The 26674-nt window shown below is 43.2% G+C and overlaps 1 protein-coding gene across 18 annotated transcripts in view; it reads right to left on the bottom strand.

The window, feature by feature from the left end:
- UPF2 (UPF2 regulator of nonsense mediated mRNA decay) overlaps positions 1-26674 on the bottom strand; it is a 197470-nt gene that overhangs the window by 56164 nt on the left and 114632 nt on the right. For 6 of the 18 annotated variants that reach the window (XM_043552946.1, XM_037889317.2, XM_043552948.1 and 3 more), the window contains one exon: positions 7327-8586. The exons of 3 other annotated variants lie outside the window; for them this stretch is intronic. In XM_043552946.1, the coding sequence (XP_043408881.1) occupies positions 8577-8586 (10 nt within the window). In that variant the 3' untranslated portion in view covers positions 7327-8576. 9 more of the 18 variants (XM_037889320.2, XM_037889314.2, XM_043552938.1 and 6 more) reach the window with 5 other exon arrangements.

The raw sequence follows: 26674 nt of genomic DNA, 5'->3' as shown, positions 1-26674 counted from the left end.
GGGATATGGTTACTCAGACTCAAGTCTGCGCACTGCAGTGTGGATGCCAGAGCCCTAAGTTCGAGCACAGGTTAGAAAAGTCTTAACGTCATAGGGTTTAAATACAGTATAGACATGCAAGTCCTGGGATCCGTAACACAGGTCAGCTGTCTGACTCCTGTCCCACTAACCCATGGTTGCAGTGCAGTGCAGACATATCTTTAGGAAGGTAACACTGGAACGTGTTCTTCCAGCTTGTCACTTGAGAAGGGGTCTAAGGGTTAGTCTACACTAGAAAAGGTTTGCCAGTTTCATGTAGATGCAGCTTCTCCCAGCAAAAATATGCTTTCTTATGTCAGTACCCCAAGCAAAATAAGCTAGCAAAAGCACTTTTGCCTGTATAACTGTGTCTACACTATGACTTTTGCTGGTATAAAAATGTCATAAAAATTCACAACCCTAACCCACATTATTATACTGGCAAAAGTTTATAGTGTAGACTTGGCTTACGTGAAACTTAAAAAGCTACTTTTATACGAGAATAAGAGGCAGGGGGAGGTAGGAAGGTGTGTCAGTGGTTATACTGGTATAACTAGTAAAACTTTCTCCTGTAGACAAGCTCTAAATAAATGTTTCTCCTAAAACAATGACAATTAACAAAATTGTATGCAGTGAGTTATAACCGTGTTGGTCCCAGGCTATTAGGCCAGGTCTACACTACAGACCTATATGGCTTTAACTATGATGCTCAGAGGTGTGAAAAATCCACATCCCTGAGCGATGTAGTTACACTGACCTAACCTCCGGTGTAGACAGCGCTTTGTTGACAGGAGAGCTTCTCCCGCCGACATAGCGGCCGCCTCTCGGGGAGGTGGATTAACTACACCAAGAGGAGAAGCAGTGCCACTGTAGAGCTGTACGTGAAGATAAGCCCTTCGAGAGACAAAGTGGGTGAGGTAAAATAAAAAGCTTATTACCTCCCCCACTTTTTCTCTCTAATTAACAGCAACACTTCAATTGTCATTAGACTTTAATGGCCCCAGTGAGATGGATGGAAACAGTTAACCCTTCTAAGGCTATGTCTACACTGGCAATTGAGCGACAAAACGTTTGTCTTTCAGAGGTGTTAACCCCCCGCCGCCCCCGAAAGGCAAAAGTTTTGCCGATAACAAGCGCCAGCATGAACAGCACTTTGCCGGCAGCACGTTGTCTCCCGCTGACAATGCAGACGCTGCTCGTGGGGGGTGGAAGTTTTTTGTTGGCAGGAGAGCCAACAACCATCAGCTACACGGTGCGACTTTTAGCGGCAGTGCTGTGGCGACACAGCAAGCTGCGTAGTGTAGACAGAGCCTAAAAGATTGTTGAAGGCTGTCGCGGAGATAGCACTACATTCATCTACATTCATTCGCACTCAGACTATTACCATCACAATTATAAGGGCTAGAAATATAATTGTTGAAAACAACATCTTAAATTCTGCGGCAATTGAGACGGCCACATGAAAAACGCTGTGATTGTTATAACCAGGTCAGTCAGACAGCTGCTGCGGATGGTTGATCGCACAATGATAAACAACATCTGAGCCACGCTGACTCTACAGCTTCCACTGGTGGTGAATTAGGGCTACAAAATCTGTTAGTGATGTAAATGCAGCATTGAGGTGGCCCTATGAGGCTAATGTTGAGACTTTAGGAGAAATGATGTGGAAAGACGTATTATGTTTGCCAAATGTTTTGACCCATTCTGTAGAGGGAAGATTTCAAGCTGAAGGGCAGGCAACCCATTACCTTTCTCCAGTACTAAAAAATAAAGACAACTCAGGGACAAGACAGACATACCTTTCCTACAAGTAAGGTAACAGAACAAAGTATTTCATGAACAGTAACACCTTCCATTCTTCTTTGTCGTACAAGGTTTTTTCCCCCATTCATTGCTCCTTGACTCTCTTAAGGGAGGGAAAAGGAAGGTTGGTTTTGAATTAAAAAATACTCTTCAATCACAGCTGAATAATAAATGTCTTTTTTAAGTCACCACATTTTCCCCTATAGTACGGGCTCAGTATTTTTAAAGTTCACAATTCAAAGAATATGACTAAATGTTTTGACATGAATGCCCAGTTGTTTGATATCTTCGCAAATAGCTTCCTATTTATAGGTTCAGAACTACACAATGTGGTTAGAAATGTATATTTAGCGTCAACTGCTGGGAGACGACAGTGAAGTGTCATCTCAGATGAGTGTTTCTGGAAGGGTGGAAGAAATATCTGTGAACAGTTTAAGGATGCCAGCTGTTCAAAGGAAAATGCAAGATATGTAGAGAATATTCCTCATCAAGGAGAAGTTTTGGTTTCACATTGTTTTCATTATTCATTCACTTACTCAGTGTACACTTTCAGTGTTTCAAAGGGTGTGGTGGGGAATCTTAAGAAAGTGGTGTCACTTGCTATGGACAGTATGTAGTAAGTATATCCATCAACCAAGCTTTTTATTTAGCTCTATCTTCAGAACTGATGGAAGTACCGTGACCTGTAAGCAATTACCAGACATAGGTGATGACTGTTCAGTGACCCATCTATAGGGAATTTTGCGGTCCCAGGGGTCCGCATCACTAACACCACTACAGGTACAACTAATGTTCACTCCTTGTTGGCAACTTCAGAGGTGCTCCGAATTGAATGGGTGTGGAGGATTAATCACTCACCCTTGGAAATGATGCCTCCCCTCCAGCTCACAGCTGAGGTCCTTGGATGGGGCAGCCTGGAGAAGTTGCGTATCACTGCCCCTGCAGTGGAAATAAACCAGACTTCATTCCCCAGGGCTGTCAGTTCAGCACCCTTCAGCAGCACTAACTTTACTTACGAAGCCAAGCACTTTCCCATTTTAATTAAACAGAACATTGCAGCAATGAACCAGTGGAGCCTGAAATGGCAGCTCCTCACTAACTGCTGACCGTGTTGCTATGAGAGCGAAGTTATCGCTGTTTTAAAGGGAAATTACATTACAGGTTAAGCTGCAAAAAGGGGTGGGGGCTGCGCCTTTGTGATGCATTAAAAACATCATTAAAACTTTTTTTTGACTATATTAGAAGTAGCAGATTTGGATTTCTTCCTGCTGAAGGATCAGAGAGCTAATGAAATGATGACATGGTAAAAGACTGAACCTCAGCACCCTAGAGGGATGTGTACTCAAGTGAGAAATCTGACAGAAATACACTGTTCCAGCATAAGAGCATTTACCTATCAGTAACTGTAGCTCAAAGTGTTTCCTTGCTTCTGTATAGGCACACTACTGGGTACCACCAGCTTCTGGAAAGCCTGACCTATGGGCAATGTGCTCCAGCTGCCTCAGCTAAAAGTGCTAGATGCCCTGCTTGAAGTTCAAGCAAGTTTTGTAGGTGAGCTGTATTTCACCAAGTCATAGAAAGGCAGGGCTGGAAGAGACCTGAAGTAGTCAACTAGTCCATCCTCCCATGCTAAGGCAGGACCAAGTAACCCTAGACCATCCCAGGTGTTTAACCTGTTCTTAAAAACCTCCAATGATGGCAATTCCACAACATTCCTTGGAAGCCTTTTCCAGAGCTTAACCACCCTTATAGGTAGAATGGTTTTCCTAATATTTAACCTAAATCTCTTTTGCTGCAAACTAAGTCACTCCCTGAGTTACCACCTTTAAAAATGGCTCTTTACCACTGGACGTACATTTGGAATATGGCTTGTTACAAAATTTCCAGTTTCGTAGTGATCAAGCAGAAATCTGTTACTCAAATTGTGTTATAACTGTAACTTACCGTCAAGTGGCACGGTCAAAGCTAAAAGTTATACAACTCTATTGCCCACGGAGATCCTTAGCGAGGATGTTTGGTAATTGTTCAAGATTCTCCCAATCATTAAAGACTATTATAATGTATGTGCACAGTGGGTGTGAATTTAAGTTGCAAAGGGAACCTTTTGCGTGCTTGACTTTGCAACCTTAGAGTTCTTTTAACATAAGTTTTTAAAAAACAAACAAACAAGTCATGTTGAACCCTACTGTGTACTGCCCCTCCATGAGTCATGAGCAGGTTTACATAAGAACGGCTATACTGGGTCAGACTAGTGGTCCATCTAGCCCAGTATCCTGTTTTTCGACAGTGGCCAGTGCCAGGTGCTTCAGGGGGAATGTACAGAAGGGGGAATCATCAACTGATCCATCCCCTGGCAAACAGAGGCTAGGGACACCATCCCTGCCCATCCTGGCTAACAGCCATTAACAGACCTATCCTCCATGAACTTATCTAGTTCTTTTTTGAACCCTGTTATAGGCTTGGCCTTCACAACATCCTTTGTGTGTTGTGTGAAAGAATAGTTTGTTTTAAACCTGCTACCTATTAATTTCATTTCGTGACTGCTAGTTCTTGTGTTATGAGTAAATAACACTTATTTACTTTTGCCACACCAGTCATGATTTTGTAGACCTCTGTCATATCCCCACTTAGTCGTCTCTTTTTCAAGCTGAAGAGTCCCAGTCTCATTAATCTCTCCTCATATGGAAGTTGTTCTATAACCCTTAACAATTTTGTTGCCCTTTTCTGTATCTTTTCCAATTCCAATATATCTTTTTTTGAGATGAGGCAATCACATCTGCATGCCATATTCAAGATGTGGGCGCACCACAGATTTATATAAAAGCAATGTTATTTTCTGTCTTATCTATCCCTTTCCTAATGATTTCCAACACTGTTATCTTTTTTGACTGCTGCTGCACATTGAGTGGATGTTTTCAGAGAACTATCCATGACTCCAAGATCTCTTTCTTGAGTGGTAACAGCTAATTGAGACCCCATCATTTCATATGTATAGTTGGGATTATGTTTTCCAACGTGCATTACTTTGCATTTATCAACATGGAATTTCATCTGCCATTTTACTGCCCAGTCGCCCAGTTTTGTGAGATCCCTTTGTAACTCTTCACAGTCTGCTTTGGACTTAACTATCGTGAGTAGTTTTGTATCATCTGCAAATTTTGCCACCTCATTGTTTACTCCTTTTTCTAGATCATTTATGAATAGGGCCCTACAAAATTCACGTCTGTGAAAAACACAGGGCGGACTGTGAAATCTGGTCTTTCGTGTACTTTTACCCTATAGTATACAGATTCAATGAGGGAGACCAGCATTTCTCAAACCGGGGGTCCTGACCCACATCCTTACTTCTGTGTTACCTTCAGAGCTGGGTGACCGGGGAGCAGCGGCTACTGGCCAGGCGGCCAGCTCTGAAAGCAGTGCCTCACCAGCAGCAGCACAGAAGTAAGGGTGGCAATACTACGACCCCCTTATAATAACCTTGTGACCCCCACAACTCCTTTTTGGGGTCAGGACTGCTACAGTTACACCACTGTGAAATTTTAGATTAAAATATCTGAAATTACATTCATGATTTTTAAAATCCTATGACTGTGAAATTGAGCAAAATGGCCCGTGAATTTGGTAAGGTCCTATTTATGAATATGTTGAACAATACTGGTCCCAGTACAGATCCCTGGGGAACACCACTATTTGCCTCCCTCCATTCTGAAAGCTGACCATTTACTCCTAACCTTTGTTTCCTATCTTTTAAGCAGTTACTGATCCATGACAGGACCTTCCCTCTTATCCCATAACAGTTTACACAGAGCAGAGAGTCTGTGTTGCCAGTCACTGGGGTTTTTCCCCTGGTAGGACACAGACAGGGCTCCCTCCTGCTGTAAGCAGGAGATAGTAATTCACTCTGGACACCTCGAGTAACCCCGAAAAGTGTCACATTTCCCTACAGAACCTGGGATTACTCTAGTGTTTACAGACCCTTCTGCCTCTGTTCACCACAGCCTGTCTATCTCCTGCTCTCATCCTCCCTCTCCTGCTCTTACCTATATTCATCCCCGCCTGGCCCACTAGCCTGCATGACTTCTGCCCATCCCATCAGCTTTTACCCTTCCTCAGTTCCTGGTTCTGCTTCCACCCCTCCTTTGCCTTTAACAGCCCCCCCCCCCCACCTAATTCCTCCCCCTGCCCATCCTTGGCTTCTATCCATATTTCCTCCACTCTGCTTCTATCTGTCCCTCTCCCCAGCACCTGCCTCTCTTCCCTTCTTCTCATGCTGTCTTCTACCCCTGCCCATACCCCCTCCCCACTACTTATAAAAAACCCTTTCCCTCAAGTCCTTTACTTCTCACCATGAATCTTTCTCTCCCTCCACATGCATTATTGCTCTGGATTTGAATCAGGCTGCCTCATTGTTGCCTGGGCACGAGTATGGGGAACACTGAGAGCAAAGAAGAGACAGTGCAGTAGTCCCAGACAGCTGGATGGAGCAATTGCATAGAAAGTTCTGCTCCATTACTGCCGTACTGAGATGGTGCACGCTCAGAACAGATGCAATTTTCAAAATTTAGCTGCCAAACTCTAACAAGACTCTACCGAACACGTGCCAACTGAGATGTTTCAAAGGTTTATAACCTGGCCAGAGTCGGATGATTTTTTATTCAGGGAAATAGCAAAAGGCACGTCCCTGATACTTGAGCAACTCCCAATCTAAAATCCTTGTTTCAAAGCTTGAGGGCACTACAGCGTCTCCCAGATGTTTTGCCCATGTTAAGAAATTTCTTACCAAGTATTTTCCCAAACCTTATTCTCAGAAATGTCTGAACTATTTTTTCTGTAACTTCCCAACAATATTCAGCCTGAGGCAGATATCTGAAATGGAAAATTCCAGCCTGCATGATGAAAGTTTCACAAAATTATAAGCAACTGAAAACAAGGGTCTCATCATGGGAAGTGACAGGCACGTTTAGCACCTGCACCACCTGTAATATCTTCATTTTAGCCTTTCTTCATATCTTAACTCTACGAAGTCTAACTTTCTTGCCCTTCTCCTGACTAATTTTTCCAGTATCTTTTGGAAAGTAAGATGTTAATATTTTACCAACTTGATATATAACGGTAATCAATACTCTGGGGACAGCATTCAGTCAATATAAGAATCTGAAAAATTATTAATCTGTCCACATAAAGAAATTGTGAAAAATTTGAAATACATCTACCTCTCTCTAATACAAATAGATTAGGAGTGAGGAGAGAACCTAGACAGCAGCCAGAGGGAACTCAGGCTGTCTCAATGAAGACTGTACAGTACTATCTGTGTCTGATCTAGTTTGTCAGCTTGTTGGGACAGGGACCGTCTCATGTTTGTACGTCATATACTCCTTATGACACTCAAATAAGTGAAATGCTGGCCAGAAATATCCTCCAGGGCATTTAGTACATAATGTATTAATATTATTTCAGATCATCATTTACTTCGAAATGAACTTAAAGAGAGACAGACACTAATTCTAAATTACAACACTTTATTGCAGCATCGGCAAAGGTCAGATTTCTGAAGCTGGTGAAGATCGGGCGGCATTTCTCTGTGAAATGTTACAATTTTACAAGTCTTTTTATTCTACATGCAAAAACCAAACCAGTGGTAGAAAGAATTTTAAAAGAGCTAGAAAAAAAGATTTAATCAAGTAGTAGCATACAGATGTGCTCTTTAACTGAATGTACTACACCTACCTGAAAGCGAACAAAAAAACACAACTATACTAATAAATAACAGATTGTCAGAAACGGACCAAGAAACCTCATTTCTACCTAGAAAAAAAATAAAATAAAAATTCTATTTATTTCCAGACTTTTTTTTTCCCCTTCTTTTTTTTTAAGACACAAAGGCTTGTCAACCCGTGAAGGTCAACGAAACATTTGGATCCGCTCCTTGATGTCCTTCTGTCATGCTGACTGGCACATTTTGGTTTTCAATGATACTTACAATGGGCTCAACTATATCCCTGTTCTTAGGCTGGTGTCAGGCTGTTCTACGCAATTTGGGTAAACACTGTGTCAATAAACTTCACATTCTGTCTTTAACCTTAACAGACAATTTTATCTCCTTGGCTCTCTTTGATTTTCCCCCTCCCGCCTATTCCTTTTAGAAAAAGGTTATTGTTAAAACAAAAGCCTTCCCTCTGTGGAGTATCTGATGTTTGGTAATTGATCATAATTTTGTCATCCTACATGTCAGGGTTGCGATAAGATTTTACTGCTTGCTCTACACTTTTCTACTGTAGACTTGAAGCCCCCAAAAGAATATTCTTCTGCCACAGAATGCTCGATTCAGAGATAATGTAACTCCCACTGGGTTTAGAACTTTCTTTGTTTTTCCTCACATCGAGCCATCAAAACCCTTTCCGTTCCAGTGTAATCCATCTTATTTTTAATTGCTCTTTGTTGTAACTGAACTGCTCACTGGTCAAGTTAACCATCTCATTTATTTACTTCCATTCTCATGAGAAGATTAACCCTCACACGGTTCCTGTAACAAAATGCTTTTTTTGTAGGCCATGACTTGGAAGCTTCCACTTGTTCTGTTTTTAGTGGAGGCTGGTGTTTCTTCCCCACGGCTCCAGCCTGTCCCAGGTTTCGATTCTGAACTCTCTAGACTGACATGCTGAGATGTGTCCACGGCTCTCATTTAATTGCTGGAGGACTCCACTATCCACAACATCAGAGATACAGGACCTAATGAAATGACACTTGCTGCTGGATCAACGTCTCCTAAAAGGGGGGGGGAGAAAGGAAATACATTATCCTTAAAGGACCAAAACCACGCAGTTGTACAGGACCTAAAGTTGGCTGTTGAGTTCGCCATGTCTGGATCTGTTTTATGGCCATTCCTACCCCTTGTAGCTTATATACTTTAAATTCCATCTTTTCACTTTATAAATACTTTTACAAAAATTGTGTGTGCCAAAGGAAGGCAAATATACCACCATGCAAACAACCCCATGAGACTGATCAGAGAAATTCTCCTTCCTGACCCATCTCCTCCAAAAATGGGGACGCTAAGCTTCACTTCAAGCACAAAAACAGACTATTGTGAGACAAGGCTACTGAGTAAGCATGCACCATTTGTCGAAATGTAAGTAGATTTTTACTTCGCTTAAAATAGAGACTTTGCTTTCATGCATAATTTATTTCTTGCTACACAAGATGTAACAGATGTGGGCAAAGTTTAAAGAAAAACTAGAGCTGGGCTTTCTAGAGTCAAATACTGAAATATTCTGAAAAACTTGTAGTGACACATTAAAATCTTAGGTTATACCTAAGATGTGAAGCAATTCTATCTGGGTAAAAGAATGTAAATGAAAGAGATTATACCAGTATGGTTAGATGTGATATAAAGGAACCAAGGTCACATATAGTATGTTTGTATATTTCTGTTTACGCTGTTAAATGTATACGATAAAATATACAGGATATGCAATGGGGCTAAGTTCACACTACCACTGGAATCTTTACTGTTGTATTTTTTTACCGTTATTTCAACTGTGTGACTTTAGTATTACATTAATATAGATTTCTGTAGTGCTTTTTGCAAAACAAGTAGCACAGGAAGAAGCTTGAATTTTCATATCTTTAATTAAATGGAACAACTATAGAATGCCACAGAATTTTGCAAAAACAGTTCGATCTGCATTTTTTTTTTAAACACAATTTCTTCCTGCCTACTGTTGATGCCATTTTTGGGTTTGGCTGCATGTGTTCTGATGTAGTAACAATCTCCCTCATGCAAATTCTCCCACTAACAGCTGCCCCTATATTTGTGATAGAAAAAGCAGAGAATACACAGTTCTCCCTATATTTTGTATGATATGTCACAAAGCGGAGGGGCAAGAGTAGACTGCTAAAAATCTTAGCAGAAGCATACTGAGCATGTTCAAAAACAATATTTCAGTTACTTATAAAACTTTTCTATTACTAAATTTGTTCCTTCCAAACCTTGTAAAGCTGATAAATTCCCTTTATTAAGAAATATTTTCATGAAAAGTTTCCAATTAGAGCCTTTTGTGTTATAGGCACGACTAAAAAAATTAGAATTCCTTAAAATGGGGAAAGACTATCCATCTACCTTAGCCCTTGGCCAAAACAAAAAACAGACCAACATTATCTTTTGATGAGATCAAATATGGAAAGGTTTTTAGACAAATTGTGAGCTTCTGAAAATAGGATACTAAAATTGAATCCATTCTGGGTCTTTTTTGTTTTTTGTTTTTTTTTGGTGTTACCTGCAAAACTTACTTTGCATTTCTAAAGCACTTTACAAATATGAATGTTGACTACATCCCACAAGATAGATAAGGAATATACAGGGCTCACTTCACCCACTGCTGTAATGCAGCCATGTCTGAAGTAGTCATTGCACTATTTAAAAGTGCAAAGTACACTACAGTTTAGGTTAGGAAGTGAAGAACCCCATACACATTTGAAACAGGGGGATTTAGATACGTAACACAGAATGTAATGATCCAAATTGGAACATGGGCAGGATTCCCAGGATAATACACCCACTCTCATGAAAAACACAGTCTTGTTGAATAAGTAGTAATCCTTGAGTGTAATTCCATCAAGGGGATCTGCTGACATCAAACCATAAGAGCAAAACTCTTATGACTAGTTAATGCACGAGATCCTCAAGTTACAGATTTCCACTCAATCCCTTTGTCTCCTCCACCAAACCAAAACTCCATGCCCTTTTCATTCCTGAAGTAACCTCTTTCTTCCTGCGTGCCAAATGCCCTCTTTCGGCCTCCTCCAAATACCTCCTCTCAAAACTCACTTTTCGGTGTGCTTTCCATGACTAATCTCAGCTTCGGCGCTGTCTGTTCCCTCTCTCTCGCCTGACCACGTTAAACAAAGAAACAGGAATGACACGAAATAGACATACAATGAGCATCTGATTTCTTTTTAAACATTACTGTTTCATTAGCAGATTTCCTTCTTACATCTTATGTTGCTCATAGTGGTGTTTTCTTGCTTTACCACCACCTCAGTTTGGATTGTATGATCTTCAGGGCAGGGACCTTGACCTTAAAGAACCATGCACACCAATGACAAGTAATATGTATATGCATGTGAACACAGACAGAGGTCGGAGTACTAGCTTAGGAATTTCAAGGCCTGGATTCAAGTCCCTGCTTTGCCACAGACTTCCTGTGTGACCTTGAAAAAGTCACTTAATGTCTCTGTGCCTTAGCTCACCATCTGTAAAACGGAAATAACACCACTTCCTTACCTCACAGGGGTGCTGAGGATAAATACATTAAAGCTTGTGAGGCCTTTGGATATTACAGTAGTGTGTTGCCATGCAAGTACCTCAGATAGATTTTTATTCACAGGACTAATGGTTGATTATACATGGGATGGAAGAAATCTCAATGATTAATGGTTGCAGTCAATCTAAACATGTTAACAGGTGTGAAGTTGCTGAAAGGCAATATTTCTCAAACACACCTTTTCTTCAAATTACATACTTTGTTTTAGTCTATCCCTTTTGATACCAGAAAAGGATAACACTAGACAAGAAACAAGAGTTATCAATCTCCATGTACAGTCAGTCTGTTCCTTTAGCAAAGTTTCAGAGTGCACATTATAGGTCTAGTATAGGGTGGAGACTGCTCAGATCAGTTTTTGTAGGATGAACAGACTTAAATGAATATATCACGCAAGCTTTATTCATTAAAAAAAGTATTGTTTTCACCTTCACACAGCCCTTAGACTCTCCTGACTTGCAGCGTCCCAATATAAATAGCTAAGAGCAAGAGTTGAAGTTATTTTAATAAACTATTTTACATGCTCATGCTTCCAAACAATAAGATACCCTGAAGCCAAACACAAAGCCAGCTATTAACCACTGTATTTAAACTGGTAATGTAAGGAAAGTATCCTAAAGTGTAGTACTTTCCAGACTGCCATGAAACTGCAATGCTCTAAGCAGGTTGTTGCAGATCAAAATTTAACATCCTTTATTTAAAAACACTTCAAAAGACAAACAGGTAAAGCATGTCAATACATATTTGCTTTTTATTCCCCTTAGCACTAACTGTAACCCTGCCTACACACCTGCATTATGTGAATGAGAACCACACATCTCCCCAACCTCTGGGAACCCAGTGAGTGCTCACATGCTGGTATGAAGAGGTAGGAGATATATAGGAATAGGCCCTAGAGCTCTACATCTGCTTCTAACCATCCTGATCTTGCTCAATTCCTGTGCAGCCTGCTGAACACAGAAAAACCTGCAGGATCCCAGAGACTGGTTTTTCTCATCCCTTGAAGGTGGCACTTACAGTATATTTACACAGCAAAGGAAAACCCACGGCTGGCCCATGCCAGCCAACTCGGGCTTGCTGACTTGGGCTGTGGGGCTGTTTCATTACCGTGTAGACTTCTGGGCTCAGGCTGGAGCCCAAGCTCTAGGACACGTGCGCACACATCCACACACATTTCTCTGTGAGGCAGGAGGGTCCCAGAACCTGGAAGTCCACAAAGCAATGAAACAACCACACACAGCCTGGAGCCCTGCAAGCCTGAGTCGGCTGGCACGTGTCAGCCATGGTTGTCTAGTTGCTTTGCACACATACTCTTAGGAGCAGGGTGAACAATACACTGCTCTGCTGGACTTCCCCACTACTGCAGAAATTTGAGAGAGGCGGGGGGAAACATGTATGGGTGTGCATGCAGGCAGATGCATGTTGCACAGCAAGAGGAAAGAATTGAAGAGGGGACTGAGAAGAGGCCAAGATTGGAGGGACTGGGTGAAGATGGCTGAGGATTGTGGTGGAAAGCAGAGTTATTTCAGAGTTTTGAAAACCAAGGCAGCAGTGTTTGAATCTGAAGTGGTTAGGATGCCTAGCAAAACAGAGGATGGGAGCAACAGATCCCATGTCCCGTGTAATGTTGCTACAGCCTCTCCACTCCCCCTTTTAAAAGAGTAGGGACTGAGAAAGCTAATATGGGAGTCAAATAAGGATTTCAGAAGAGGCAGAATCAAAATAAGGATGAAGTCTGGCAAAGATCTGGGAATTGTGACATACCAACATATAGAGCTTCTCTAGTCTTGGAAAATTACTAGTCCTAGCACTTAGTGTAGAGACAGAAAGATATGTTAAGCCGAATGTAGTCAACTTTAAAGTGGAGCTGTGAGAAGAGAAGTTGGGATCCAAGATGACCAAGATTTCTGGCCTTTAGAGTAAAGCTGAAAGAAGAGAGAAATGCAAGAAGATGGGTCAAAAGGACAGCTGAATGGAGAGTTATACATGCAGTACCCTTGCTCAACAGCGGAAACAGGAAATTATCATGTTAGCAGATCTAAATTTTCCCTTGTTAAGCTTGCCTTTATTTCTCAGAATTAATAAAACAGGCTTTATTATGGGATTTTAATGAATATTTGGGTAATAAAATCCCAACATCCTGTTATTGTCTTTATGCTTCATTTCTCATTTAAATTGGTCATAGAAAAAAATCAGACAGATGTAAAATAAGTGATCCCAAAACTGTCATGACAAATGGTTTCACTGAAATCCAATTTGATTAGGTTTGTCAACCAGTAGACAATCACAAGAAGTGTCTTCTTACAGAGCATTAGGTATACAACCCCAAAGGTGAAAGAGTTTATACTACTGAGCCTAATTGGTGAGGTTTACTCTTCTCCCAAACAAACCACTCCTTAGAAGCATGCTCTTTGATGCAGATCAGATAATTAGTTCCTCTTTCCATGAAAAACTTCTGAAAAAGCAATTAGTCTTTAAGCTACTGCTATTAAAAGGAGAGGTTTTTAAAAGCAAACTAGAGGTTAAAAATGGCATGAAAATCACTATTTCTATGCTCAAATTTCTTCTTTGCAATCTCTGGTGCATTTATTAATAGATGATTTATATCTTTAAAACACGGGCCCAAATTTCATAATATGTTGCTTATGTATACTTCCCAGACCTGACAGAGCTCTGTGTAAGTTCAAAAGCTTGTCTCTCTCACCAACAGAAGACGGTCCAACAAAAGGTATTATCTCACCCACCCTGTCTCTCTAATATTCTGGGACCAAAACGGCGACAACAATGCTGCATAATATATAAACAAATCAGTTAAGCAACCTGAATATAGTTTAAACCATTCTGGCTTTCTGGCCTGCTGAGATATATTTCCCAAAAGTATTAAACATATTTTTAAAAGTAATTTATTTGAAACAAGAATCTACACCTGAGATTTATAGCAGAATAGTTTAGTAGTGGGGCTATCCTTCCTGAACAAAGACTAAAAAATTATGATGTCTTCTGTGAAAATATCAGATTGACAATTTTAAGGACTGAAGTCCTAGCATTATGCACAGAACCAGTGCAGAACAGGAAGTGGTAGTGCAAACTTTCCCCACTCTAGTCCACCAATGTACCTCGACCTTGATCTGGAAGGACAATATCCTGAGGGAGCTGATGGTAGATTATCTTGGAATTCTTGTTGAGTCTCAGTGGAAACCCAAGACTTACTGGGCATAAAGACAGAGTAAGATGAGCAGGTCCTTAGACCTGACACTAAGCAAGCAGAAAATCTAACAACAACAAAATTCCTTTGGTTTATGGTCCAAGAGCTTGCAAGAATCTAATGACTAAAAGTATGAGGTCAGCAAACTTCTTTGTATTCCTAGTTCACCACACAAACAGGAGACTCGGAGGAGTGGCAAGGAACAGAGGACTTTTATTATATTTAATTCTACAATTTATACAGCAGTAAGTATAGCATGTGTATCTAGACACACATACAGTATGCAAAATTAACTAGAGACAAGGTAATGATTGCTTAAGATCTCAGACGTCATAGTAATATTGCTTAAGAATGACTGAACTACTGACATGACTGACTAGATCAGGGATGGGCAAACTACGGCCCCCTGAAAAGGAATTTTGTCAAATTTACAAACTAAAATCTTTAAACAAACTGGTTAACGAAAGGGATTAAGTCCTGTTTTTAAGGGTCTCAATACAACCAGGCCTTGAACTGGAACAGTGGGTACCTAGGCACCAGCTGCCATCTTTTCCTACATCTCTCCTGACATGGATGCCACTGATCAAACACAGCAAGAAGTGCTAACAATTAAAACTGCAGCTTCTGAGTTAGGGCCGTATCAGGTAGCTGAAGTATGTGGCTTGCTAGTGGATTCCGATCTGGAGGAGAATAAAGCCAGCCAGCTCTTGTAGAATGCGGCTTCTGCCACAAAGACCCTTGTTGCTCCTGCTCCTCTTGGTCAAGGAGGGGTTCCCCATTCTACTAGATCTTGCTTCCTTATGGCCAGTGGCAGTTCTGGGGCTTCTTTTCCCTCCTTTTCCATTTTCATCAAGAAATGGTAGAGAGGGCAACAGGATGATGGGATGAATGGCTAGGAAGGAAGACATGCAAATATGACAGGAAGGGGTCACAAGTGGGAGCTGTGGGCAGAGCCTGGGTTAGTACCATGCAGGGTCGACTTTAGCAGGGTTTCATGGGTTCAACTACATCCACAGAAATCATGAAACCCAGTATGCAAAAACACAGTGTATGTGTGTGTGTATTTGGGTTCACTCCTTCGCACGAGAAACTGTGAGCAGCTCCATAGTCTGTGCCCTGCATCATGGTGGTGCTGTTCCTGGCCACGTCACTTTGTGATGATGTTAGAGTTGTGTGCTGCTAGGCAGGCCCGAAGGGCAAAATCTACCAGAGGGAACACTGGTGGGTGGCAGGGTGATGCCTCCTTGTGTCCCGATCTCCTGAGCTCACGCTGGGGCCTCTGAGCAGCTGGGTCTGGATGCTCAACAGAGCCAACTCCCGCACTGTGTCCAGGGAAGGGTTTCTCTCATCACCACAAGTAACTGGGATTGGCCCCAGGACAGCCACACAGAGAGGAGCAGCCTTACCGGATCATCACTCCTCCTTCCCCCACCTTCGGCCCTCTCATTGTATCATGCTCTCTTTGTATTTATTTTTCATTTTGTTTCATACTGTGATTACACTCGACTTTATTATACTGCAACCACTGAATTAGGAGGCTGTGCCTGTCCCTGCTACCAGGCTACATTCCCACTCCAGTTTGACCCTTGAACACAATCTTAAACATGAATGTGCTAGCGGTGCCCACACAATAGTGATAACCAGCAATTAAGACCACAATAAATGGAAGACTAGTCTGGCATGTGTGGAGGGGCTGTCTAATCTGTGTCTTTAGCCTGATTAAAATTTCACATCAACAACATTCAGTTAGACAAAGGATCCCTGTAGAACCCATCCCTCGAAGTTACAGATGCCACAGTTAACATTTTTAAAATGTTTCAGCAGGATGGCTCAATCTGTCAGAAGCTTTTAGCACATTACAAATGTTGAGGTTCATGTCATAGCTAATAATACAAAAGTATGGGTGAAACACCATGCCAATTTCTCCACCACTTGCAGATTGTTTAAAATCCTCAAACAAATATTTATTTAAAAGCAATCTCTGACTGTGATTCCAACATAACACACCCAGAACTGTTACCGGCATGAATCCAACCAGGAAGTTCTAGAACAACAACAAAAACCTGCCTTCCATAAAGCAAACATGCTGCTATTTTAGTAAATATTATGGTCACTGAGCCCTGACTCATTACTGCGTGAAACGAGCCCCACAGTGTGTCAGTCTGATCAGTAACAGGCACACACGGAAAATTAAGAAGAAAGGAGAGAGCACCCATCACATAAATGGGAAAACAAATATGCTGCTTTACTAACTCACTCTCACATTAGAAAAGTCGTGCTTCTTGAAACAGGAAATCCCTAACCTACAGGCCAGATTGCAATACCCTTGCTCACAATGCATAGTACTTTACACCACAAATCTCTCTGAAGTCATTGGGAGTAAGGTGTGAGTAAAGGGTATCGCAAAGGGGCGTTAAGCATTAAGGCATTCTTCAAGATTGTGTTCACTATTCTGTTGCCCCTTATTTACTGTGCTGAGAGAGAGAGACACACACACAGACAGACAAACTAGGTACAAAAAATTTTAAGCTTGAGGGGAGAGTTGCATAGGGGGGTGCAGAACTTCTACCAGACCTGCTGCATAATACAGCACCTGGGAGTCCAGTCCACTCCACTCCCCACATGGCAGGCACTGCCCACTTGTCAGTGATGCACAAGGGCCTGTGTCCCTTGGGGAGCACAGGGGAGCCAGAGGCTGCGAGCTGCAGAAGCAGCAGCCCCAGAATGGGTTCCCAGGACTCACTCCCATCCCCAGTGACTGTCAGAGCACTTTCATCACTGAGACCCTCCAACTTCATTGAATGTCACTTCATTCCCAGCCCTGTATCCCCAGAGACACCCCAACCCATTGAATGTCACTGCACCCCTCAGCCTGCTATTACCAGAGATCCCCCAACGCTAATCTCAGTGAAACCCCCAATCCATCCTGCCAAACTTGAGTATGTATTTTGTTTTAATAATTTGTATGAGGCTTGTTGCCTCATTAAAAAAAACCTAGCAAGTATAAATAGCTTAATAAGCTAAAAATGGCATGGAATTATGGAATATATACACACACACACTCCGGCCGGGGTCCTGGGTCGGGGGCCGGACCATGTGGCTTGGCCCCACTCCAGCCGGGGCTCTGGGTCGGGGCCACACCTTGCGGCTCGGCCCTGCTCTGGCCAGGGCACAGGGTCGGGGCTGCACCATGTGGCTCGGCCCCACTCCGGCGCTCCAGCAAGGGTGCAGGGTTGGGGGCTGCACCACGCGGCTCCCAGAAGCCGCGGCATGGCCCCGCTCCAGCTCCTACGCACTCTAATGGGAGCTGCAGGGGCAGACAGGACAGTGTGCAGAGTGGCCTGGCCGCGCCTCCGTGTAAGAGCTGCAGAAAGGACATGCCTCTACTTCCAGGAGCCACTTGAGGTAAGCGCCGCTCGGAGCCTGCACCCTGAGCCTCTCCCCCTTCCCCAGCCCTGATCCTCCTCCTGCTCTCCAAACCCCTCGATCCCAGCCCAGAGCACCCTCCTGCACCCCAAATGTCTCATCCCCAGCCCCACCCCAGAGCTTGCACCCCCTCCTGCATCCCAAGCCCAATTTTGTGAGCATTCATGGCCCACCAAACAATTTCTATTCTCCGATGTGGCCCTCAGGCCAAAAAGTTTGCCCACCCTGTTTTAGATGATTTTAAAACAGAAGTATTTCAGAATGTTATCTAGAAGTAGCTATTAATCTGCAAAAAACTCAGACTTCTAATAGGCTTAAATTGTGGTGTCTGCTGGGCTGGCAGCTGCTTTTAAAGGAAAACTGTACTGCTTTTCTAATACGTGTTGTTGAGATAGATTTTGTAAGAGATTACTATAGAAATACTTATTAAAGAAAGGCTTGTAGAGGTTACAATCATTCAGTGGATGCGAGTGGTTCAGAAGCCTTGTCTACACTCCATAGCCAGTATAGCTATGTTGGCAGAACCCTCTAGTGGAGATGCAATATAAACCAGCAGATGGATTGGTTCTGCCAGCACAGCTACACCGCCTCCCCAAATGACATTACCTGTGCCAACAGAAACACCCTATGCAGTTGCATCTACACTGGTGGTTCTGCTAGCGCAGCTATGTTCGTTAGGGGGTGTGATTTTTTTCTTCACACTGTCAGCTGACAGAGCTATGCCAGCAAAAATTTGTAATGTAGTACAGGCCTGAGCTTGCATGCACCTCAGGCTCAGCTGAGTTCCTGTAGGAAAGTTGAACTGAGAAGGGAAGTTTTTCCCATTGACCACAGGTCCGGTCTACTCTACAAACTTAGGTTGACGGAAGCCGCCTTATGTTGACATAATAATGTATGCAGCTACATTACCAGGTCCCTTTCGCTGACCTAACTCACCCGTTACATTGACTTAATTACTCCACTTCGGCGAGAGGTGTAGCGCTAATTTGATGTTGATGGGTCAATAGAGAGCAGCGTAGATGCAGCATTGTGTAAGTCCACTGAATTGACCTCCAGAAGATGCCCCACAATGCCCTGCTGTCAGGGCCGGACGTAGGGGCAGGAGAGCTGGGCGACCACCTGCGGTGCCAGGATTGTGGGGCATGGGGTTGGTGTGCTGTTTTTGTTGTTAGTGACAAAAGGGAAAATAGAATAGAAAAACAAATTAATTGACCTTATGGCAAGGAAGGTGCTTGATAGCATTGATGCAGCTTGGTAAAGTGAAGTAATAGTGGACTGCACTCCTGACATTAATCAGTGAAAAGATGTCATTTACAGTAAGATTTGTTGACGACGAGGATGGCTGTATTAAAGTAAATGAACACTTCATCTGTGTTCGGTCTGAGGATGATTCTACTGGAAAGGCCTAACAGAATTGTTTAAGAACGTTTTGATTGAGAATAAAATAAAGCTTCAGGACTGCAGCGGCCAAGGCTATGACAACAGCATGAACACGAAGGGAAGAAACAGTGCTGTCCAGGCAAGGATCCCTGCACTGAATCCAAGAGCTTTCTTCATGCTTTGTAGCAGCCATTCTCCACCTGGTTATGTCAGACGCAGCCGCATCTTCTTTAGATTCAGTGTCTCTCTTCGGAGTACTGCAAAGGATAGACATCCTGTTTTCAGCATCAGCTATCAGGTGGAAGATCCTCATGGACAAGGATACAAATCTGACTGTGAAGCCACTAAGTGACACACACTGGGAGAGCCTCATTGACAACATAAGGCCAGTGAGGTACGAAGCGACCGAGATGGATGACGCCCTGATGGAACTGGCACAGTCGAGTAAAGCCGAAGCCAGAATCTGACACAAGGCGCAAAGCCTGGCAAACTAGATCACTGACTGCAAATTTCTGGTCTCATTTGTGGTTTGGCACAATATCCTGTTCCAAGTAAATGTTGTAAGCAAGGCATTACAAACTCAGTCGATGGACATCGCGACTGCTACTACTCTGATGAGAAGCTGCCTTGATTTCATTGTGGGCTACGAAGAAAATGGATTTGAAGATGCCATCACTGGTACCAAAGAAATGGTGAAAAACTTAGGAGCGCAGCCTGTCTTCAAGGAAACTTGTATTCATCGGAAGAAGAGACAGTTTGGTTACAAGAGCACAGATGAGGTGACGGGAAGCTCGGAAGAAAAATCTCAGATGACTTTTTTTGCTTGCTCATTGACACTGTTTGAGTGTCCACCGAAGAAAGGTTTGGACAAATGAAGCATCACAAAAAGATGTGGGGTTTTTTGAATGACCTTAGTAAGCTGCCAGTGTACAGGAAAATGCTTGAACAATTCTACGGACCGTCACCAGATGCTGATACATGGGGAATGTTCTTACGTCAATGATAAAGACCTCTATGTCGACTGGACAACATCTGTCTCAGTTTGCAACATGGGAAGCAATCTCCACTGCAAGTTCTCGAATTCATTCATGAAGCAGAACTGAAAGATACTTTTCCAAATGTGTCGATAACTTTGAGGATTCTGCTCACACTGCTGGGCTGGTCACAGTTGAGAAGGTGAGTGCAGCTTTTTGAAGCTCAGGCTCATTAAAACAAATCTTCAATCAACCATGGCTGACGAGGCTGAAATTGCTTGCTATTTTATTGCTTGAAAATGCCATTGACCAGTCTTTGGATCTCTCTGACACTGTACTTCAGTTTGTGAACGCAAAGGTGAGAAAAGCGACCTTTTGAATAAAAGGACTAAGGTTAATTTTCTAACGGTGTCACCCATTGTAACACTATTTAATACTGGTCCACCCAATGTTGGTGCACAATTCAATTTCTTTATGTTAGTACATTTCAGTTATTCTTAAAATTAAAAAGTTTCTATAAACTTAGAGAAAATAAATGTCTTTTAGTTTGCTTATATATGGTGTGAATAAGAAGAGATTTACAGACTGTAGCATGCACATTTATCGTCTTATATGACAGGGATAAATCATAAATGCAAATTGTGCAAAGTTGTGAAATGGGCTACAAATACAATAAAAAATAAGGTATTCAAAAGTTTAACAAATGAAGGGGAGTCGTCAAAGATGCTCCTCACCTGGGGTGCCATTTGGCCTAGGGCCAGCCCTGTCCACTGTGACCACTCTGGAGATCGTTTTCAACTCTGCTGCACAGCAGCCAGGTACACAGGAAGCAGCCTCTCCCCTCCTGAAGCCCCAGCAACTTTTGAATTCCTATTTCCAGTTTGATCAGCATGGACAGCTTGGCAGCCCAGCTGACCACGGCAATTCAATGCCCCAAACGTTCTCCAGCATTGGAGTACACAGGAGGTGGTGGGACCTTATTCGTTTGTGGGTAGAAGAGTCTGTGCAGGCACAGCTCCAATTCAGCTGTAGAAATGTTGACATCTACGAAAAGATCGTGTGGGGTAGGGTGAAGAAGCGAAGCACCAGGGACATGCGTAAGTGCCGCATGAAAATCAAAGAACTTTGGCAGGCATACCAGAAGACAAGGGAGGTGAACAGTCGTGCTGGTTCTGCGCCACAGACATGCTGTTCTACAATGAGCTGCATGTGATTCTCAGTGGCGACTCCACCACTACCACCAAATGTAGTGTGGATACCTCCTACGCTGAGTCCCAGTCCCAGTCTGAGTCCTTGGCCACCTCAGGCAACAATGAGGAAGACATTGTGGATGAGGAAGAGAATGGGAGACAGGAGAGCAGGAGATCCATTTTCCCTGAGACCCAGGCGCTATTTTTAACCCCACAGCAGTCCAGCCGGTCGCAGGACAGCATCGTGGCCGAGCATGATGGGAAGGTACCTCTAGTGGGTATGCAATTCCACTCAAACTGTAGGGGTTACATGCTCTTACATCTTATGTTTCATCTGAAGAAAAAGTGAGGTGCGGTGGGGATCTGTTTCCCAGTGTCTGCTCCAGCTATGCACCAAGAGACCCCCTGGAAAAGACTGTTTATGTGCACAGGGATGGCCTGGGAATCCTTCATGGAGGTATTCTGCAATCCTTTGCAGAAGGTTTCCGGGGAGGCTACCTTACTTCTTCCACCATGGTAGGACACTTTCCCATGCCACTCCAGTATTAATTCTGCTGGTATCATTGCAGTACACAGCATAGCAACATAAGGACCAGGTCTGTACCCTGAGGCTTGCAACATCTGCTCCCCTGCTGCCTCTGTCACTCTGAGGAGACTGATATCATAGGGTCACCTAGGAGAAACAGGGGAAGGTTTCATTACAAGAGCTTGTATGCAACCAATAGAGCATGTGATCCCCCACCCATGGTGATTTCCAGGTCCCTCAACCATAGTTTCCCTAATATGCCTGTGGTCTGGGTGGCTGGGATCGGTGTTGAACTCACAATCTGCAAGCCTAGGGCAACGGCTACAGTGTTGGGGGGGGAGAGGGGTGGGATGGGTTTCCTGTGTTCTCTCATGGCAATCTGCAACCCCCACTGGAGCTGCTGTGGACAAAGACCACAGGTTGGGAGGCTTGACACTGGTCCCTGGCCTCCAAGCACCAACCATGGTGCTAAGGGAAAGGGGCATTGTCCACCTGCTCGTCTGTGCTCCCAACGTGTGTTGCCCATAAGTTGCAGCACAAGGCCCGTTGCCTATGCTGTTGGCTCACACTCACCATGGTTGGAACAGCAAACCGGTTCATTGAATAGCTAGGGATACTGATTATGTTCTGGCTTGCACTTTAGTGTAATAAGGGAAATGATTTTAAAATATCTACTTTGTACTAGACTCAGTGTATGCACTGACAATGGTTACCTTGTGCTTTGCATGCCTTACAATGGAAACCTTGGCCTTCAGTACAGCCTCCACACTGACAGAGAGGCTTTTGCAAATTAGAAGATGGAAAAAAGAGAAGGTATGATGATATATTCAATGAGATAACAAATGTCTCTGGGACAGCTGACACTGAGCTAAGAGCATGGAGAATTTCATTGTCTGAAGACATGGACAGGGAGAGCAGGAGAGCATCCCAGGAGCATGAGCGTGCCACGCAGGATGAGATGCTGCGGATTATGAAGGACCATTCAGACATGTTGAGGCATCTGGTTGAGCTTCAAGAAAAATAGCTTGAGGCTAGACTCCCTCTGCAGAACAGCCTGCAAGCATTGCCCTGTTTCCAATCCCCTCCCCGATACGTTCCAGAATGTGGGGTGTGGGCGGGGAAGAAGGTGCAGTATTCCTGCCACTCAATACCGGGGACAATACTAAGAACAAAAGGTGGCCATTCGAAGATCTTTGATGGGCAAGACTTCTGTGGTTACACAGAACAAGTTGACTTGGTTTCTCCCTTCCCAATCTTATCACACCGTTTTCCCAAGGTTAAATTATTTTTCTGGTCTTTCAGTTTCTTTATGTTTGTGAAGTAAAAGTCGAGAATGAAATACTCTATTTATTCCAAGTTTGGGGGGGAAGGGGAGGTATAGGGAAACTGATGCAACGGAGGGGATTGGTATGGAAAGGCACAACACAGATGAGCAACGCAAATTACTGTGGCTCATTACTGAAACAGGTTTTCAAAGCCTCCTGGAGAGACAGAGCTCCTTGCTGGGCTCTTCTTATTGCCCTGGTAGTTGGCTGCTCAAAACTACCTGCCAGCCTATCCGCCTCAATGCCGCACTCATGTGGAAACTTCTCTCCCTTTGCTTCACAGATATTATGGAGCACAGAGCATGTAGCGATAACAATGGAGATATTGCTTTCACTGAGGTCTAACCCAGTAAGTAAACTGCGCCAGCTACCCTTTACATGTCCAAAGGCACATGCCACCACCATTCTGTCCTTGCTCAGCGTATTGTTGAACCGCTCCTAAGTGCTGTCCAGGTGGCTGGTGTACGGCTTCAGGAGTTACGGGAGCAAGGGGTAGGCTGGGTCTCTCAGGATCACTATTGGCATGTCTATGTCATCAATGGTTGTTTTGCGATCCAGAAAGAAAGTCCCTGATTGCAGCTTTCTGAACAGACCTGTGCTCCTAAAGTTGTTCACATCATGCACCCTTCCTGACCATCCCTGGTATCGGTAAAATGCCCCGTAATCCACCAGTGCTTGCAACACCATTGAAAAGTATACCTTATGATTTATGTTCTCTTTGGCGAGGTGGTCTGGTGCCAAGATAGGGACATGAGTGCCATCTATCACCCCACTGCAGTTAAGGAACTTCATTGCAGCAAAACCATCCACTATGTCCTGCACATTTCTCAGAGTCACTACCCTTTTTAGCAGAAGTTGATTAATGGCTCATAAACTTGGATCACAACTCCTCCCATGGTGGATTTACCAACTCCGAATTGATTCCCCACTGATCGGTAAAGCAGTCTGTCATTGCAAGTTTCCACAGTGATCGCCACTCGCTTCTCCGCTGTCAGAGCAGGTCTCATTTTAGTGTTGCTGCATTTCAGGGCTGGGAGAAGCTCTTCACAAAGTTCCTGGAAAGTGGCCTTCCACATTCAAAAGTTCTGCAGCCACTGCTCATCATCCCATAACTACGTAACAATGTGATCCCACCAGTCAGTGCTTATTTCCTGGGAACAGACCCGGCGCTCCACCACGTTCAGCTGCTGCGCAACTGCCAGCAACCATCGGGAATTGTTTTGTTCTATGGCTTGCAGCAGGGCTGCTTGAAGGACATCAAAATGTTTCGCGTGGTGGCTCCTATCTCAGCTCTGGAAATACCACAGGATAAGGAGAGAGGTGTTTGTAATGCTCACAACAAGAGTGCACAGCTGAGTGGAGTCCATGCTTCTTGAAAACAGGCGCGAAAAAGTATGAGGAGTTTGCCATTGATATCAGGGTAGGGGAGGGAGGAAATCATGGAAGATCAAAGCCATGTTCCCATTCCACCCTGCAACAATGTTTTGGTCCCATGAGGCATGGCAAGCTCTTCCCAAAAGGCCCTGCGGCTAGTTGCACTGTGGGATAGCTACCCACGGTGCACTGCTCTGTGCATTCACGCAAGTGCTGAGAGTCAGGACACACTCCACCAAGACAATGAGCATGGTGTGAACATGTCTGACTGACAATTATTGCTGCAGACACATGCCGATTTAAATTAAGTTGACTTAACTTTGTAGTGTAGGCAGTGAGTCAGAGTTAGCTGATTGTTGTTTCTTTGGAAAGTGTCAGAGTGTATTTTAAAAGTTTATGGAGATCAAGTTTAAAACCAAACTACATTTTTTTTGGAGGGGGGTAGGGGAAGAGGGGCTGTAGACACTTTGGCTCGAAGGCCCCAAGGAAGGGAGAAGGAACACAAGGAAAACCTAAAACTTCCAATCCAAAAGTGCTACCAAAATGAAGCTGGTGAGATTACTGGACTATAGGACTGGAACACAAGACATGAGCTTTTTTTTTTTTTTTTTTTTTTTTAAGCTAATAAAGGGAAGTTTCTCTCCTTGTAATGCTCCCCTCTATCCACCACCAAATTAATCAGTGTTTGAAAAAAGGAGGAAGCAGATCAACGAAGTGCACACCAGGCAGGGCAGTCTGTGTGTAGAGATGTGTTTTCTACGTGCATGGAGAAAACACACGACCAGCTTATGTCTTCACTGCAGAGTTCACTCAAGTTACCTACATTCCAGATGCAGAGTGGCCACACTGAATTAACACTCAAGCTGCACAGAGCAATTTAATTTACAGTCAATTACAGGTGATTGTATTATGATGAGATGATCTAACCTGAGCTGTACCCTATACCCTGAGAGGACAGCCAAATCAAGTTAAAAGCATCACCACATTCGACTTTAAAATGTGTGTGTGGGGCAGGACTTGGTTTTGGAGAGACACTCGAGTTAACTCTGCAATGAAGACAAGCCCATATGAGGTAGGCAAAAACAAGGTAATTGAAAACCAAACTATGTTTATTCTCTGCCAGCACAAATTGCAGATACATGTTGAAACTTGCCTCAGGAAGGGGTTCTACATTGTCTTATCTAGTGTTGGTTACAGTGAGAAAAAAAACTCCTTCCACCTCACAGGGGCATTGCTGCTTCCACGCAACAAAGTTTTACCATGCCCTTTTTATTTGTTAATTAATTATAAAAGCCATTTTCACTTTTTTTGGTAAGAGGTGGAAGGAGTCTGAAATTCTATGTAAAAAGGAGGTTTTTTTTTTTTTTTTTAATTTTTAAATGAACCTACTGAAACAAACTGCAGGTTTGTTCTCTGGATAATTTTGTCACCAGCCTCTGGAGTTTCAAGAGCTTCAATTTCTACTCAACAAGATGCATTGGAACAGCTCTGACTTATTGTGACTGATCACTGCTGTGTCTAATCCAGTACCCTTGCCTTTGACTGGGCTAGGTTTGGATGCTTCAGAGAAGATCAAACCCATCCCATAATTCACCTGGCTAATTGTGGATCTTCATAAACCACGGGGGAAATTCCTTCCTTCCTTCCTTCTCATCATGAAGTTCAATTTGCTCTGTACCTTTTTCCTCCATTTTACAAAACTGTAAATGTTACTCACACTTAAATTTAGATAATCAGTTTTTAAATTAAGATGAACTACTTGCTTCAACCTCTTCCTGCAGCACTGAATAATCATAATTCATACTGCACTGGAAACAGACAGCGTTTTACAAAATTAAGACTTATTTACTTCCCTGCCTCAAAAAATGTAAGGATGACACTGTACTATATAAAAATATTTTTACCCCAATTTTTGTGCCCTCTTGTTCTCCTATTACAGAAGATTAACAGTAGCTCCCATTTGGTTTTAATTAAAATGTTTTATGTAATTCAGCACTTGCCAGATTAGCTCACCTCAGGTTTTAGAAGCTTTTTGTCATATGAAAGCCCACCACATCATATCGCTAACCACTTTTTGCTACCCTTCTTGGGATCATTTCCATTGTACTCTTTTGAGGTGAAAGAATTCATAAT

The sequence above is a fragment of the Chelonia mydas genome, chromosome 1, assembly GCF_015237465.2.
Source record: "Chelonia mydas isolate rCheMyd1 chromosome 1, rCheMyd1.pri.v2, whole genome shotgun sequence".
Classification (NCBI taxonomy): domain Eukaryota; kingdom Metazoa; phylum Chordata; order Testudines; family Cheloniidae; genus Chelonia; species Chelonia mydas.
Note: the sequence above shows the minus strand (reverse complement) of the source record. Positions and strands in the feature narration are given on the sequence as shown.